The 18845-nt window shown below is 40.4% G+C and overlaps 1 protein-coding gene across 7 annotated transcripts in view; it reads left to right on the forward strand.

Annotated features, from left to right (window-relative positions):
- trak1a (trafficking protein, kinesin binding 1a) overlaps positions 1–18845 on the forward strand; it is a 39693-nt gene that overhangs the window by 5000 nt on the left and 15848 nt on the right. For 4 of the 7 annotated variants that reach the window (XM_086154538.1, XM_086154545.1, XM_086154544.1 and 1 more), the window contains exons 1-2: positions 7340–7485; positions 10336–10530. In XM_086154538.1, the coding sequence (XP_086010664.1) occupies positions 7482–7485; positions 10336–10530 (199 nt within the window). In that variant the 5' untranslated portion in view covers positions 7340–7481. Of the gene's footprint in view, positions 1–1500; positions 1853–7339; positions 7486–10335; positions 10531–13122; positions 13947–16555; positions 17231–18845 lie in introns of those variants that run through there. The other 3 variants (XM_086154541.1, XM_086154540.1, XM_086154539.1) reach the window with 3 other exon arrangements.

Below are 18845 nucleotides of genomic sequence, written 5' to 3' on the forward strand. Positions count from 1 at the left end.
GTCTCTTGTGCAATGTCCGTATCGCTGCAACAAAGAGCTTGCAAGATACTACACTCTGTTTGTACAGGGTTCCCTCCACTGTCAGTGTGTTCATGTGGAAGCGGCTGAATGTGCAAACATTTAAAAGCCCTTTTATGACTTGTCAACACGCGGCTTCGATGATATTGGTCACAAGAGAATTTGTCCCGTTTCAGTTCGACAAACACGTGAAAAAGTAGCTATTCACCAAAAACAAACGCTGTGCTCGTCATGTATTTTCCTTCCAAACAAAATGGAAACCACACCTCGCCTCAAAAGGAAGCCGTATTTTTATTTTTCCTCGTGTACCCGCATCTTGTTTTTCCAATCCCTGGGGGAGGAAGGGGGACCAGGTGGAGTTGCTGTTTCTGTGATACAAGGCATCCTGCTACTGTTCAGCTTGTATAACAAATATCTTGACATATTTGTGATGAAACCAGATTTTTATGGCGAAGGCTGTCACGTTGCCCATCGCAATGACACGTGACAGTTTTTGTTGTTTTTTTTCAAATTAATCACTCATGTTTCAGATGCTTTGGATCGGTGATCTCCAAGATTTAAGGGATCTGATTTATGCACAGATGAACCTGCTCATTGGAAGCCTGCAATGTGTTTTGAAGTGTGATTTGTCGTCAGTAGCAACAGTGTTGAGGAATCTGAATGTGATGCACGCCTAAGTAATGGAAACTGTACTGAACTTAAATTGTACTTCCCACTTTTTGCACTCGCTTGCCACAAAAGTCTTTATTAAGTAGAGGAGAAGGGGGAATGAAAACTTGGTTAACAAGTCATGATGCAACAACAAAAACAATCACAGCTGTGTTTACATGATGGAGAGATGCTGATGCGCCTAAAAGCATCTTGAAAACGATGTCTTGTTAACATTCAACTATCAAAAAAAAAAAAAAAAAAAATTAGCAATGGCTTCTCTTAATACTGAAAACCTGTTGGATTTGATTTTTGTCATCTGCCTTTGCGAAGTCATTGTGTCTGTCAGCTACTCCAGTAGCAATGCTTATTTATGTAGTTGTTCTATGAATTGACAGCTTGATATTAACATTTTTCAAAACATGAATTGGTTACAGATGTACAAATAAACAGGAACCCTCGATTCGGTTGATTGACTCAATTGTTGTACGGAGGGTTAATTTTAGTGTAAGTAGCAATTGGACCCAAACCCAAAAGATCAGCGGCCAGAACTTTATTGTTGTTGTTGTTGTTATTGTTGTTGTTGTTACTAATGATGATAATAGATTAAGATAATAACAAAAAACACTTAAACTTGTACTGACTAGGCATAGGGATAACCCTAGCAATAGGGATACAGAAGAGAAAAGCACCAATATTGCAAAGGAAATCCCTGAATTCAAGTAAATAGTGACTTGTTAGGCAATGTAGATTGTGTATTTTATATCAGTTCATGTTTTATTTACAGTCTATAGATACGTTATCCATCCACTTTTATCCTCTGCTCTCTCTCAGGCACACAGCAAAGAGTTTCTGTACCGTTTATTCACCGGTCTCAGCGTGGCTGTTCGTTCCTGGCGACGCGTCCTGCATCGGTGGGTCCAGGTTCTGTCCATGGCTGGTCCTGCCCTTACCCAGTAATCCCTCGGTGCCAAGCTGGACCCCAAGAATCCGCCTCCCCTCACCTGTTCCTGCTCCTCCGCCCCATCCCTGAATCACCTCTGTGACCCCAGCGTCCTTCTCCACAACCCGGAGCTTCGATTTGCCAGCGAAGCGGAGGAAGAGGAGGAGTATGTCAGTGAGGCAGGTGTGCCCGCTGTGCACAAGGAATATTCTTGCATCTACAGAGATGCTGAGACCATTACAGGTAAAACTGCACACACACTCTATCTGTTGGTTGTTGAGCACATATTGGTGTGAAAATATGATTAAACTATCACAAGTCCAACTTTGGAAGGTCGTTTGAGTCTCTGTCATTCAGCTCACAGTATTATATTGCCAGATTTAGTGTTAAATGTTTACTCATCCAGGCTGATGTAGTTATTTTATTTTTATTTTTTTTCCCCCCCGCATGACATTACCAAGAAATAGTGGATGAGTGGGATATCTTGAGAATGATGTCATGATAGTGTTCAGGGGTGGGCAATTATTTTGTCTGGCAGGCCACATTTCTCATTTAATTTTTATGCAAGGGCCAACGAGGTATCATGTAAATTGAACAAAATGAAACTTGCATTTTCAATATTTACATTTTTTGGCATTTTATTTCAACTGTAAAATCAGTAATGATCATATACATGTACCAACATTATTTTGTATTTAATCATCCGTACAAAATCAAACAATAGGAAAAAAAAGGAGTTTCTAAATTCAGTATTGATTGAAAATTCATATTAAAATATTCAAAGAAAATAGTTTGGCAGACCAGATAAAAAAGCAAAATGCCAAGGTCTGCATTAGATGATCACCTCGATTTTGACAATTGAAGTTTGTTTAACTTCTATACTCTTTAGCAAGTGCTTATTTTGACACCACGGCTCATGTATCAAAGTGGATTCTTTCTCTATCTTAATCTCTATGCTTCCAAATCATAGCCTGCATTATTATGCAAATTAAATGCAGATTTGCATATCCCAAATATCAGCAAAGGATGGACCTGTTGAATCTGTCTTGATAATGAAAGGCCTCAATACTGGATGCAGAATAATTCTCTCCAACTTCATAAAAATAAACAATTAGAGTCTTACACCTGTTGGACTTTGACGAGTTTATCAACATACATTATACATAGATTTCAAAACTGAAATCCATGCATTGTTAAATTGTGAAAAGCATTACCTGAGGTAATCATCATGAGTCGCCCAAAAAGTTAAACATGCATTTTGTTGTGCTCTGCTTTTGGAGTAAGTTCAGGAGAACATGGAAGGCCGATGCAGTGTGAGAAAGTGTCCATCCATTTGGCCTGATTCCAATGTCACATCCTGTTAGTAAAGCGGCTCCGGGGGGCCTCGGCTCTGTGTTTCAACCAGCATGTGAAAAAGAGAAGCGCTCCCAGTGGGCTGTGGCTGTCAACCACTTCACTCATATTGCCTTCACTTCTTCCTTTTTTTTTTTTCCACCCCTCAATCCTTTATCTTTCTCTTCCCACAAGCAAGGGGAGACTACTTCGTCTCCAGAAGCTGTTAAAAGTTAGCATATGAGTCATGTTATCTCTCCTTTTTGGTCTCGATGCGTTTGTCCAGTCGTCTTTATCCGCCAGATGCTTTTAACATTGGAATTGACATCTTAAGAGTTATTGCAAGATAATTCTTCCTGCAGGAGTGAAGTCTGTCCGAACCTTCGAAAGAGCCCAAATATTAATCGCCATTATGGATAGTATTAGTTTGATTATGGACTGTTGACGGTGCTGTGCTGAAAAAGGGTGCCCGGTATAATAAAAAAAAGGAGCAAAAAGCTTTCCAAAGAATTGTGGGACGGCAATGTGTGTGCCCAGTGGAAAGGAAAGCTTGCTGAGACAGCCGGGATGAGATGTTGAGACCGCCAAACACTCGTACTGATGCAGTCATCAGTGATTAAGACTATGGGATTTTCAAACTGCAGGAAAAGGCCCTCCCAACCCCCCACCCCACCCTCATGCATGACCTCAGTTCCTTCTATTATGTTAACCACAGAGGAGCCTTTATCTTCCATTTTGTCACGACAAGGAAACAAGACTTCATGGAATCTTGAGCTTTAGATTAAGGCTCTCTTGCTTTTTTAAAATGATGTCTGCACTCAAAATTCACTGTAACAATGCTGACAGCAAGCTGCTCTGCTGTATCTACATACCGATCTAAAGACTTCATGCCTGACACCAGTTCAGCGTTGTGCTCTGTGGCTCCTTTCGATGCATCAGCAATAATGAATGAAAAGGATTCAATGTTGCTTATCTTTTGCATTTGTTCAGTGAAGTTAAACACAATCACAGTGAGTCGGTTGTGCAACTGATACCTACTGACTTGCAACTAGAGCTGTAGTTTTGTACATTTTCTCCCATAAATTTCGTTCTTGAAATCTCTGGGATTTATTGCTTGAGATGGTTTGTTGATTTTAGTTTCCATGCCAGCATGGCTACACCAGTAAAAGAGCTGTGAATTCCCACCTGCTATGAGGCTGTTTCAAATTGAATTTTAAAACATATTTTACTCGTGGAAACTGCAAAGTGCAATGTGTTACAGTAATGCTTTAGTTTTTTGGATTTGGTTAACCTAGACTCTAGTTTAACCATACTTTAGGTCCTAGAGTATAGTTGAAAATTAGCAGTTATTCACAATTGCAAAACACTGTTATTGTGAGGCACTGCTATCATAGGTGAGTCATTCGAGAACAGTTCGTTTTAAGGAGCACAACTCAGTGCTGCCATCTTCTGTTAATTTAACTTAGCATACTTCACCTGCCATACAAAACAAAAAAATTACGCATCATTATAACATGCCTTTTTGCCAGTTCATTTCTTTCTATCCTAATCTTTTGTTTTTTATTTTCGGACATCTTTCTCAGGCCACGGTTCCGACCCACCTTGTTTACTTCATATTCAAGACAGCAGTGTGTAGAATTTCAGTGGAGAGGTTGAATGAACACAAAGGGCTGAATGGAGCAGTGCTTTGCCATGGGGGCAGTTCCTGGGTGTGGGGTTAATTCACCATGGTTACCAGCCAGCAGTGATGTAAAATGTTGAGTAACTAAGTTGATTAATTACGGCATGCCTGGCGAGGGGAAAGTGATCAGGAACAAATGTGCAGAAGAAAGGCTGAGAACTTGAGCGAGCGAGCGAGAGGAGTTACATAAGTAGACAGACATTACAATCCAAACTGCCGAACGTGCTCCGTAACTCCGATATTATCACGACATGTTCGGGCATCTGTTGCGACCCGATACTTGACAGAATTTGGTGCTCGGTTCGCATTTTCACATGCACACAATCGAAAAACAAATACCTCACTGGATCTCAACTGTTGAGCCAGTGGCGCCTGGGCAAAGTGTGCAAAATTGTGTTTGTGTCAAGCCATGCAAAAAAAAAAAAAGAAAAAAAAAAAGGCTGCAGTGATGCTATTGATAGAACAAAAACAATCTGACCCGTCCAAAGCAGTGCTCATGGTAGCTGCACAGTCTGGCTGCATGAAACTCTCCCATAACACTGCTTCATAGCATTTATCTTTTTAAGCTGTCTTCTCCTTTAAACATTCATATTCTTTGCGAATACTTGCTTACATGTCTGATATGGCCACGTGTCCTGCCATGTTGTGACTATTAGGATTGTTTCTCTGTCCTTTCCATTATTTTAATCATTTCAACAGCATACTAAAATGTCAAAAATAAAAGCCTGCATATTTTCTGTTTTTTCTTCAACGAGAAATGTTCCACACTTAAATCACTCGTACTGATCTTATCTGGTTTTGGATGAATAAGCGCCTTAAACTCCTCCAATATTTATAGCCTGCAGCCTCGGAGTGAATTGTACTCAGGACTTTTGGAATGACTGAGTATAGATGCGTTTTTCCTCCTGAGGTCAGAAACTTACCAATCTCTACTTCCCACACATTGCAAACGAGAACATTCTTTGTTATTGGGACTAAAAGCACAAACACGCTTTGTCAATACTTAACTTCTAATTGTCAATTTGTTGGAACTTGTTGCTTTTTCTAGGTTTTGAATAATAATTGAATTGGTCCTGAATTGGGATTTATAATGATCCAAGCAACAGGCAGATCATTTGATTTTTTTATAAGACCCTTTTGAAAGTGACCTATACTGGACCCAGAGGTACAGAATCAGGACATTTTATTGATCCCCAAGGGGGAAATTAAAAATAAGATAAAATGGTTCTTTAAGTTAGTGCAAAATCATCCAAAATATACCTGAAACCCTATGACATGATGAACCTTCCATTTGTAAATCCTGCACATATCTGAGTTTGCATTTTCACTACAGTGATGTGTGAACAAAGTTCTTATCCCGAGCATTGTTTAGAATTATGAATTATAATACAGGCTTTTTTTGGGCTTGTTTTTGCTTAGCTGTCAAACTATTGTAATGTGGCACAATGTGCATTTGCAAAATATATTTTGTATTTGATATATCACGCTATATGACCGTCACACAAATCACATAAAATAATGTGGTGCAGTCTCAAATTTCACCGCCCACCTCCAATTTAGTGACCTTGGTGCAGCCGCGGACATGTTGATCCTGGAATCTGCCAGTGATATTTGAACAGGTCGACATTCTCCTCTGTAGTTTGCATAGCAGCTTTCAAACGCAGCCAGATCTAATTGTGGAGCAGCCAGTGCTGACACTTCATAACAAAAGGATTGCTGTATAGGATCCACCGGTTTCATTGAGGAACCTGTGAATGTGTGCATTGTAGATCGCAGGTATACACCTTCGCTGACCCCTATCATCAAAATAACAAGTTTAGAGAGGAGCAGGCATTTTCTCCTTCCTAAAAATGGAGATCGACGACTGCGTATAAACAAATCCAGAGGATTACCTTAACTTTAGGCAGCGTGATATTGAAGTCCCCCCTACCCGAGACCACAATGTAGATAATGGCCTCTAAAATTAAACTCAATACAGATAATGACTTCTAAAATTATACCACTGATTAGCCCCAATGTGATAATACGTGTTTCTAAACTTCTTATCAAACCATCTGCTACCTGAGCCGTAATAGAAAAAGCCTCCATAAACTATTTTTCATCTCCAGTGTCTTTTATCCGCATCTGTCCGAGATGATTTATTTGCCATATGTTGCCAAAGGACGGCGAGACCCCATGAAGGGGACACTGGAAGTACGGTGAAGAGTATTTATATTATAATATTATATTGCCAAGTCAGGCTGTTTGCAAACATACTTCCGCTGATGCAAGACATTTCTGTTTCGAAGCACAGATGACACAATGTTATTTTTTGCACTTTAAAAGCATGGTAACCTGTTTAAGAATATTTTTCTTTTTTTTTTTTTAAACGACAGAACAAGAAGTTCGACAGCCCTTTTCGAGTCATTTTGAGAAGAGGCGTCTACAGGGTGGCTCGAAAGTTCAAACAGCCACCGGCTCGGGCCAGGCCCGTTATCTTGGAGTCGTTTGTTGTCGAGCAGCGCAGGAAGAGAGACAGCGTATTTGTGACGGCCAGTAGAAGGATTCCAGCTGGGTTTGCTGGCCGCGGAGTGGGGTGGGAGAGTTAGCGGGGAGGGGAAACAAGCATGGGGCGGTCCGTGTGGGATACCGTCACTGGCATGTCAGGCATGACGAACCAGTTTGGCTCTGCTCTCTCCTCTTCTACTCCCTCCGTCTCTTTCTCTCAGTTCCTCCACTGCCCAGTGCAGTCTTTTAACTTTTAGCACCTTCTCATCCCCCCCCTCCCGTCCAGCGCTATTCCTCGCGACCTTGCCCCCTCCGTGCTCGGCAGAAAATGTAACAGGACGAGGGATCGGTAGTTTTCGGGCTTCAGGCACCATGAGTGAGTACATCTGTTTTTCTGACACTTTGAGTTCCAGTCTAGGGAGGTTCATGTCTGACACCGGTCCATTTCCCCCCCATGTTTGTTTGTCTCCTCTGGCGTGCCTTTGAGTCAATTGTGTTGCCTTTCCAAGTTATTAATTTTTGTACTTTGTGAAAGTCCTGCTTTTGTTGTTTTTTTTCTCCTTTCCTATCAGAAATGCACAGAAGTGTTTTGTTTTTTTTAAACAGTCATGCATGTTCTTAAAGTTGGCTGCAGCACACTCCACTGGCTTTTCAGGAGGCAGCCATGTTGAACACTGGACACTTTACAATTGGGAATTAAATGTTTGCCGATATTAGTAGTTAATATCATCTGTCAAAAGACCAAAAACAAATGTGATTCAGCTCTCTGACAGCATCGTACCACATGTGCCAAAGTTGAATCAAACCTCTCTGTTTGTGAAGATTTCTATTTTTGTTGACCTAATTCAGGGCTCTTTGATACGACAGTGAGTTGTTATTTTCAGATATTTAATTATTACTACTAAATGCTACACTGTATTCTGCTGGCACATCGTTCTATTGTTCCCGGTTTATATTCTGACAACAAGGTGAATGATGTTTCTTTACTTGAGTCTTTGCTTGAAGAATTAGTTTACATAACTCTGATCTTGAGTTTGCTGTCCGCCAGTCACACGTTAATGTGTTTATTGCTAAGAATGAGAGTGTGACAGTGGACTATTATTATATTTGAACTTGAACTTATGCTAATGTCGCTGCTGCTAATGCTGGCGTGACCCTCCAGGTGCCGGCGATCTAAATTTACATTTGAGGACCAACATGCTGGAACGTCAACTTCCTTTCAGGCTTTATTGAATGATCGTGTATATATAGAGAAGACATATATGTGTCATCAACTTATACAACTGAGGCATCCTCTTTTCTTTACAGTGAGGGAAAAAAAACAACAGACTCACAGATCCTGCCTATTAAACATAATTTGTATTTATTTTCCCAGGACACGCCATCCCCAGCTGTTAAGTACATATAGATGAGTTCTAATGTCAACACTCAGTACACTGTTATTTGTTTAGTTTGCTCTGTCAATCCTTTGCACATTGTCATGGTTTTCTTTGGAAATAGATATGTATTGTGATATAAATATGATACAGATTACCAGGCATCGCTATTTACTGTTTGTCGACGGCAGAAAGTCTCTTCAAGGAGAAGTGGCACTGTCGGGTCTTGTGATTTAGTCTTTACCGTGATGAAACCTTATGAGCCGCAGTTGCTGAATGATACTCCAGCTGCTTGTTGCGCGTGTGTTTGAGTTTCCCCTTTTTCCATGACAGTCAGTCATTCAGTCTGGATCAGCAAACTGTAAGAGGGCAGCATTGTTCGACGCACAGACGGAGGCTCAGGCCGAGAGGAGGACAGCAGGGCCAGAAATAGAGGAGAGAGAGAAACAAAAGACATTATTTATTCGTTATTCTCTACATTTACTGTACATGGTGGGTCAGTAAGTCCAATAGCTTTGTGTTTCACAACTGACTAAAAGTTGTGATCTGAGAATGCTCCCATCACAGCCCAGAAACTGTAAAAAGTAATTAGCTCTCAGGTTATTCTTTACCGCCCTGTTAGGAGGCACATAGCTAAAAGCTTAGGTAAGACTTTAAGCTTTTCCACTGCGGCAAACAAATGTCCTTCTTTGGATGAGTCATTCGTTTTTCACAAAAGGCTCGCACTTACTGTTTTTTTATAAAGTTCATAGAATTCATGGACTGTTTTTGTTTGGCACCTGCAATTTTTTTCCTCTGCTTTCATCTAAATTATTCAAGAGAATAAAACCATTAGCTCTTAATTAACTCTTGCATTTTAGAGCCAGTTATAGTTCATTATTGGTCAGTTTGAAGGATTTAACATCATCTAGTGGTCAGAGTTGAATATGGCAGCCCCTTCTTATACCCACCCTGAAGAATTCTCTGCCTGGAGCGTTATTTATATTTGGTATACTAAGTTTCAAAACCTTGAATTAGGAAAAAAAAAAACTTTTACTGCAACCAGTTATCAGGGATATGAAATATATTTTATTTGTTCCTGCTAATAAACAGTTTTGTTGCATACAGTTGCTAAAACATGAATGATTCCAGTGTGTTACCAAAGTTGAATGAGATTACCAACATGTAAAAGGCACTTTTTTTAATGGATTTTGAGACATTTAAGTGGTTTAAATCTACTTTGACTACTTCTAACCAGCCCTCACCTTTGCACTCGCTCATGCATCTAATATAAATGCAAAGTCTCCACCACTTTTGACTTAAGCTAACTTGTAAAAAATTGCATACATTTTCAAAGAGGAGTGGAATGTGCATCTTAAGGTGTTCGCATTAAGCCGCTCTTTTGGTGTTTTCAACAATCAGAAGAATATTTGATGTAAAGGACAAAGATATATTCAAAATTTTTCTATTAACCGTCCCCAACCGTCATCACTCAGGAGCCAATGAGGGTTAGTGATTGAAAGGCGTTTTTTTTTTTGTTTTTGTTTTCAGTTTAATATGACTGAAGGAACATTTTACAACTCTTTTCAATTTCTGATTTTCTTCCAAATGAAGATAAGCAACATCAGGTCTGTTATTTTCTTGGCCACTAGAGGACGCAGCACACCAGCAGCTCTAGTTCATTCATCGGTTCAAACCCTGTAAAGGCCTTGTTTAGGTGTATTTGACAAGAAATCTGTTCTAGTAATACATATATTCCTTAAATTACACTTTTTCCACAAAGGCATGATCTTCTGACTCCAATGCAAAATGTGACGCCTGGTCTGACTTCCAGCTAGATTAAAAAGAATTATTTGTCTGCCTCTGCGTAGATGTTTGTAACAATACGGATTTGCCGGAGCTTGAGATCATCAGCCTTTTGGAGGAACAGCTGCCGGTCTACAAGCTGAGGGCCGACACCATCTTCGGCTACGAGCAAGATGATTGGCTGCACACACCGCTGGTGGATCCCGACTCTGCCCTCGACCTGACGACTGAACAGATAGAGGAGACCCTCAAATACTTCTGTAAGTTGAATTCATTTTTCTTCTCTGTTGTTGAATCTGTTTAAGTCTGGTTTTATTAATACAGCACCAAATGAAACGGTAGTCTGATGGCTTCTGTCCATGTAGAGCAGGTCTGGATCACATCCTTTTAAATTATCTACAGAAACGCAACATGCTCAATGTGGGAAGCCCTCTGTCTTGACCAGTTAGGGTAGAAAGAGAGAGCAGGGCAGAGAGACAGAAAGCAACAGGATGATAGAGAGAGATGGGATTGTGAGGGATGGGACAAATGATCTCTTTCCAGTATCAGTGTTGCTTAGAATGACATGGCAATAGCTGAAATGATCCATTACAGCTTTAATACTCACAAAAGAAATAACAATGGACGCCCGGAAAAAACGCTGCAGTAGATCACAACCCTATGAATCTCCAAAATCAGAGAGCCGAGGCACTTGGGAGAAGATATGAGGTTACTTTCATGAATTTCAGGGGATTTGTTATTATTTTGTAGTTTTAGTGAGTGTAAATCAGATTCCTTAGGATAAGATTTTCATCTTCATAGCTTCATCTCCCATCTTTAGATTAAATATGCTAAGATTTTGCACATCAACGCCACATCCAAAAACGCCAAACATAAAATGAAACAGCATTTTTTTTTTCTTTTTAAGCAAGAGTAAAATTAGGTAGGTGTCCGACTGATCCTCCAAAGGTCATACATGTCAGCGTTAGAGCAAGACAGCGTATGTTAAGGTTTCCACAACAAACATTTCACTATTGTTCAGTGTTACTCTCTGACTCAGCACTGTTTCCCTGACCGGCCGTGGTCTGCATGTTCCTGTGAACCACACACCCACACATGAATAAGTAATCAATCAGAGTCTAAACTAAAACGTGCTCAAACTGCACACAGCATAACAAGACGGAATTTTTTTTTTCATCATCAATAATTTAGTTTGCTATTCCATGTTGTAATGAACATTCGCGGGAGAAAAAAAAAATCTAAAAATACTTTAAGTGTCTTATTAATAGCTTTTCAATGGGGTCTGTATCTTCACCTCGATGCCCCATACAGACCCCTCATGTTACTCTTGACATTTCAGTGTTTGCCTGCCTGGTTGGAAGGGAAAGCCAAGGTCATGTTACATAACAAACATTGTGCTGGAGAGGGTTTGTTGGATAGATAATATTCATGTGCTTTTCAAATGTGTTTGTGTGTATTCAAATATATATTTAACTAATAATATAATTGAATTATGATATAATTACATATAAATTATGTGTTTATATTTATAATTAATATTTAATGGAGAAGAGTATTTTTGCTTTATGTTCACTTTTAACAGTTGATTGTCAAATTTTGTTAATTTTTCCTCACGGAATCTAATTTGCGGGTTGCTTTTTCTAAAGCGTTACAAGCGTTGCATTTTCTTTTGGATATTTACTCTATTACTGTTATATTAATCTTTAAATCAAGAGGATAATGAGCAGAATATATATTTCAAAATTCATAGCTAGCTATAGCTATAGAGCTGATTTTAGTTCTTCTTAGACGCCCCATTAGCATCTTAGCATAATTCCTGTCTGTCAGTCAAGCAAGATTGATACAAAAATGTGTCTGAGAAAGCCTCCAATCCCTGAAAGTTCACATGAGGATGAGAACATTTGTTATGTTTGAAAGATTGACATTTTGCAATTTTGTCCAAGTAACAGTGCTACGCTGTTTGAATGTTCTCATTTGACCGAGGTGTTTAATCTACTGCAGAAACACGGTGTGAAAATGACATGATTTCGACAGACCGATGGGCTGGATTCTGGTTGCAGTGACATCACGCCTGCCTGTTATTTGCCTGAAATGAACTGAGGATATGTTATCATCGGGAGGGTTATTGATTTATTCATGTTTTTAAATATATTGTTGTTTAATCGTTGTTGTCGATATATTCACAATCTTGCAAAAAATGCAAGTTAAACTGGTGCCAAATCTTTAGCCAGTCGTTGATGAGATTTCACTGCATTACACATAGATTTCGGTTACGGTTACATAATCCCCCCGATTCTTTTTGCCCTTGTGTGAACACTGATCTATATAAACATTGTATTCACCAAGGATCATAAATATAGATTGAAGGAGATTAATTTTGTAAAACTAACTTCAGAATTTTCTGTCATTGTGATGACCTTTTTTGACATCCGCGAGGGGTTATGTTAAGCAGCTTTTCCGTGCGTGTGCGTGTGCGTGCGTGTCTGGGTGTGTATGTATGTGTGTGTGTGTTTGTGCTTCTTCTACCACTTCTCAGTGATAACCTCTGCCCAATAATACAGGTGTGGGTTGACCACGTCACCTCAGCCAGCATCACAGTTTGCTAACTGATTTTACATGCTGCACAGCCTCAGGCCTTGGAGTCTAAATCTGCTGCCATAGCAACCACACAGAGAGACACATCAAGGGGAGAGGAGGGGGGAAAGGCTGACGTAAGAAAGGAAGGCGGGAAGAAATGGGTGACACTTCATCTCCTGATTGGCTTTGAGCATCCTCTAAGTCCGCCCACCTCACTGTGTCATGATTATCATCATCATTTCTGCTGCAAAACCCGTGACTGCTGCTCTTTGCGCTGTGGCTCTGTATTCATTGAGTCATTGCGAAGGATGTAGGGGTTTGAGCGCGGAGTTGTCATTGAGAAGAGAATGTTACAAAAGTGGATGGGATGTCAGCTTGGTAAAACAGGATGTTTTCCGGAGGACAACCCGGCATGATGACAAAATTTATGGGAAGCTAGTCATGGACATAAGGACACGAGGAGGTAAAAGATGACACGTCTACCTGAAGAAAACTGAAGGAAAACTGGAGAAGAGGACGGACAGAGCGACATAACGCAGGTTGAAGAAAGACTGTGAGTCCCAGCTGTCGTATTGTTGAGAAAATGACAAACTCAGTTCCAGACAAAAGGAGAATGAGACAATGTCTGCGTATCCTTTCTGCTGAGAACTGATGACATAAGTAGTACAGCAGGGGAAGAATGAGCAGGAATGGCCCCACAGTGCACATGGAGTGAAATACCCTGACATTTTGCCACCGATTGTGGGACAAAAAGGACAAGCGATGAAACTTGACTGACTCACCACCGTTGATTGTGAAACAAAAACGTGCGCCAGCTGGCAACTGCTAAGCACGCTGGGATCGTAGAACGGGATGTCGGCCGAACAACTGACCCCATCATCAGTTGCTGTGACTCCCATGTGACAGCTGGTCGTCCCTCAGCATGCTGGGATTTTAGCTTCGCGAGGGGTTGTTCCAACCGAGAATGGTGGGATTTTGGGAACAATATAGCGGACTGTAAGTGCGGTGACGATGAAGAGGCGAGGCCAGACCAGAGGCCACAGGTTTGTCAAGGCAGACTACTATGAACTGGACTGGTGCTACGAAGAGTGCACTGATGGTAAGGCAACATGCAACTGTTTTATCAAGTTGTGTAAACGTCCACTCAACCAGCTACAGGTGTAGCTGTACAAGACCTTGCAGGAAGGATGTCCTTTTTTTTTGTCGACTAGTTGTTAAGACGTAATGCTTGACAGCTCTTCTTATTTGAATTTGGATGTAGATGCGTTATATGTCGCAGGCAGGGGATTGTAATATGGGAAAAAAAAAATGCGCTGATGTCACAGAAGTAAAATGTGTGATGCGATTGTCAGATCTCAGTGTACGGTAATGTCTCCTTGGCAAATAATGACCGAGTTGGAAATTTAATGAATTAAAGATCACAAAAACGAAGACGGGTCATCGGTGCTTTGGCTGCGTGGACTTTTAAAAGCCCGAGGTGACAGATAGAGGGCAAAGTGATGAATAGATTACATTGATCATTATTAAACCTACATGATTTCAGCATTTCACACTTGGGTATTTAAGATTGTATTTACGTACTTTAAGTAGGCCTACAAAGTGAATATGTTCTTTATAATGTCCTATAAGCTATGACCATTCCACGATTAATAAAGCGTTGAGGCTCGTGTGACGGACAAATTGACCAACAGTGTTAAGCTGCAGACATTCGGCCCTGTGATAGCGGCAGGTGAGTCAGAGGAAGCGTCTATAATTGGTCCAATATGACTGGATGTGGGGGACGTAGTGAAAGTGCTAAGAAGAAATGATATTATAGCTGGTAGAAAAAGTCCCTGCAAGCTAATGTAAGCTGGAGACATATAGTCCTTTTGTCCATAGTTTGCGGAAACAGGTAAATACATTTTTAATGATTCTGTTTTATTCAACACTTAGATAACAGTCAGTAATGTTTCCATTAACTTTGTCTTTGTTACAAGTGCCGTTGTATATAACAATTGGGTTGTCATCACTCTTGAAACACACACACACACACACACACACACACACACACACAGCTGGCATGATACCTGCTGATGTTGCGCCTGGTTAGTTTAACAGCAGTTCCTCTTCTCCAGTCAGTTGATCTGGAAAGGGTGCTGTGATTGAATTTGGTCGAAAAGCATCTTTTATGATTTTGATGACAAGCAGAGTGTACTTCGACAAAAATATTGGCAGACAAATGAGTTATGTAAGCTGAGAGCACCAAAAGCGGGTGATCCATTTTCAGACTGACTAGTAGGCATATGTGTTGGGGATGCTCTGAAGAAATGGTTACATAACCGTGTGAAGCAGCTCAGCACCTCCTTAATGGGAGCTGTGCAGCTTTATTGCTTGCATTTGTAGACAGCTGTGGCCAGAGACTCCAGGGCTGATGTAAAATCTGTTTTTTTTTTACCTATTTGGAACCAAACAGTTTCAAGTTTTGGAACAATAACACCAAAACAATGAAATGTGTATACTGTCATGCAGTTTAACGTATCCTGTAGTGTAGTAAAGAGGAGTGTGGAGGCAGGAATAGACAGCAGCTGGTTTCAAGTTATTCCGAGATGCACAAGTGGAAGTAGGTTGGCTTATATTTAGCCTGATGATTTCCATAGTCGTGCAAAGCCACTCTTTTCAATAGCAGTCTGCCAACTTTCCTTCAGTGCTGCTAGAAGCCTACCAGTGATCAAACACACCGGGCAACCAGGTATGAAGACTGCCCTGAAGTTAAAAAGGAAACACAGGAGACACAAGTCATGCTCAAACCGGTAAAAATAGAATAATATTACATTTCAACCACTGGAAAATCAGTGATAGAAAAGGCACACAGATCAGCATGGGCATCTTTTTCTTTATTTCTGAATACGTTCAAAGAAAACGTCCAAATTCATCCTGTTTATCAGAAATAATGTATGTGAGAATGTGTGAGAGATTATTGAAAATGACCAATGAGGTGAAAGACAGTGAAAGGGTGCGAGGTAGAAATAGTGAATGTGACCTGAAAGGCGAGAAGGGGGCCAGAGACACGGAGTGCTGTTCATCCAGGACTTCATTGTTGCGTTGCATTCATGGGGCCAATGAATAGGGTTACTCAAGTGTGCAGGCGAATCCTGAGCTGGCATTGGGTTCTAAAGCAGCTTCGGTAATTAACAGTTAAGCAATGGCAAACAAGTAGAAAATTGGGCCGTTTTGTTATCGGCCACATTTTAATTTATGAAGTATGTGACCGCACGAGTTCAAATCAAGTTCACATAACGGATGGTCCTTGTTTGCTTATTTTTCAGATAACAGGGAAGAAACAGAGTGTGACTCACCGTATGTTTAAAGTATTGATTTTGTAAATTTCACCATAATACCATTCCTACTTAAAGTTGTAGCATTCTTCTACCATTAAACCAATGGTTTAATGCTATTTCAGTATACAAGCTGGTTTGCATCATGTGTTACAAATGCAATACCAGTGGAACTTGTTGATTCCACAAGATCTTCCTCACTGAATTTCTCAAAATGGTCAATTGTTAAAATGCTAATCGGCAAAAGGGAGAACACCTGCGATGGTTTCTATGTAAGGCCCCACCCTGGAATCAGGTGCATGTCTGTTATTGTTTGCTCTGCATTATTGGCATCATAGTGGTTGAGCAGGAACGCACCAAGTTACTGGTTACCGAAGGGGTGGCCAGTCAAGGGCTGACAATAGCTGAAAGAAGATCTCGTGCTGTGCACTGTATTTGCTAGTCGTGCCGCGAGCTCGAATCATTTGAATTTGAACTTGTGAAACAGCCTTGACATATGTGACACATGGCTTACATGAGTTTAGTTTCTGTTATGTTTTATCCATAACCTCTAAGCTCCCATCAGTTAAGCAATGTGGTAGAGGCCATTAACCAACCAATAACATGGAAAGAGGGGTGGAGTCAAGTTCTCTAGTCGTCTCCTATTTACCACAGAAGGCGGTATGAGTGACACATATGCTTGGAAATTCATACAGGAAATATCACACACACTTACCTATACACTAACCATGCAGTGTTTAGAGAGGCATGTTTTGTACGGAAAGACTCATTCTTCTTTTTGGAAAACTCTTTTTTGCAAACTTTTTCAAGGCAAAATCAGACATGTTATTAGTTCATCTGGCAAATTTACCCACGTGGTAGTTATGTCATTCCATCACCAGTCTTAGTGACTTGCCTGTTTATCGGAGGATGGCACTGGTCTTACGCGCTTCTGAGGATGTGTTGGATAATTCAAGCCAGCTCGAGCAAGATGAGGAATATATTTGTCTGCCGACACAAGAAAGCGAAGAACAGGAGAGAGGAGTTAACAAAGACGAATTGGATGAAGAGCATCAATTCCTTTGTGAAGGTAGTCTTGTGGTCATCTATCCCTCTCAGGTTCTTCTTCCTGCTTCTTACTGCATTGTGCATTTACTTAATTAGTGTATCTAAACGTTTAATGATTGATTCTGAAATAATCTTTTCGACTCAGGAATGCCGGTATGTTTTATTAAACAGGAATTCTATGCTGTCAAGTCTTCAGCTGCTCCTTTCTTGAAGTGGCGTGCCTGATATTAGCGTTGGGTTTAATCTCAGCATTGAAACATGTTCAAATATGGGCTTGGCTATTAAGGCAAGCTTTGAGGTCAGTAAAAACTATCAAATAGCTCCCTTAATAAGTCTGTTAGAATATCATATTTTCATAGAGTATATCATATTTTGTATTTACATGTTTAAAAAAACAGTTGATTCAGATGAATGAAGATTCATGAACTCCTCATAGAATAATTTTTTTTTTTTCTCGAAAAAAAATAGATCAATATCATTCTGTGTCAACATTAAACATTTGTAATCGATCTGCATTCAAGCTGTGTTTAGTCCATCAACTAGCCAGACATGGGCTGCTTTGTGTCTATTGTGTTGGGGTTTGTTGTCCTTGAACCTGCCTGTCTGTTGACTGTCACTTCGTAACAGGATTATTGTGTTGTCCGTAAAGCCAGACGCGCGTTGCTCGCGCCTCCTGCGCGGTTGACCGACACAACAGGTAGAGCTCAGCAGTGGGTTCTTATAAACTTTAATTATTCCTAAAGCTCAAGATTCCAAGTTAGTAATCCTACTAAAACTCACTTCCTCTTAGTCTTAGTCTACTCTTAGTCTGACTGAGGAGAGATGAGAGCCGTGTGTGTGTAAGTCTGTGTGTAAGTCTGTGTGTAAGTGTGTGTGCGTGTCCGCGACTTTGGTTACCTTCTCATTGTGTTAGAGTCCAAGAAAACATCCCGATCACCTTCCATTATTAAATGACATCTCTCAGTCCAACTGTGTTATTTTTGACCTTTGTGGTTGCTGCATGTTCTGTTTGGGACTGAAATGTAGTCATCAAACAAAGTAAATCCTATTTCGGTCACCTTTTACCATTTGTAAAACTACATGTACTTTTTAAGTCTTTTTCACCGAGTCGGACTCGAGCGTTTCATTCAGAAAGAGCATATGCATTGAAATAAAACAGGTTTTTCCAACAGACAGAGCACGTACACACAGGTAGACGGGCTCCTCCTTGCTTTATCAAGTTTGCAATTTTATCATAGGATCGTTTTACAGACTGGTACTAATTCATTTTGTGTGCATAACAGTCATTAGTGTGCTGACCATTTCCAAGGGGACACTGGTTAAACAACTCAAATAAGATAACAACAACACTGCCGTACGAGTGTAAAGAATATTGCAACTTCAGCAGAAAATAGAGGATTTTTCTATCTTTAATCATTGGCTCATTTATTCAGTAGATGTCCCGGTGAAAGTGCTAAAAGTCACAGAGGGTCATTCGACCTTGCTTGGGCATTTAATCCTTGTTTTGTTTGTTAAATTAGTAGCAAGACATGTTCTAGGCAAATGATCCGGCCGTGTTCAAAGCAGACCTGGCCAGTTCCCATTTGCATCCTGGGAGGCCTCAAGGTTTCCATTGTTGTGCCGCCATCCTTATAACA

Source organism: Fistularia commersonii, chromosome 11, assembly GCF_037954325.1.
Source record: "Fistularia commersonii isolate RoL2024-O1a breed Wild chromosome 11, RoL_Fcom_v1.0, whole genome shotgun sequence".
Taxonomy (NCBI): Eukaryota; Metazoa; Chordata; class Actinopteri; order Syngnathiformes; family Fistulariidae; genus Fistularia; species Fistularia commersonii.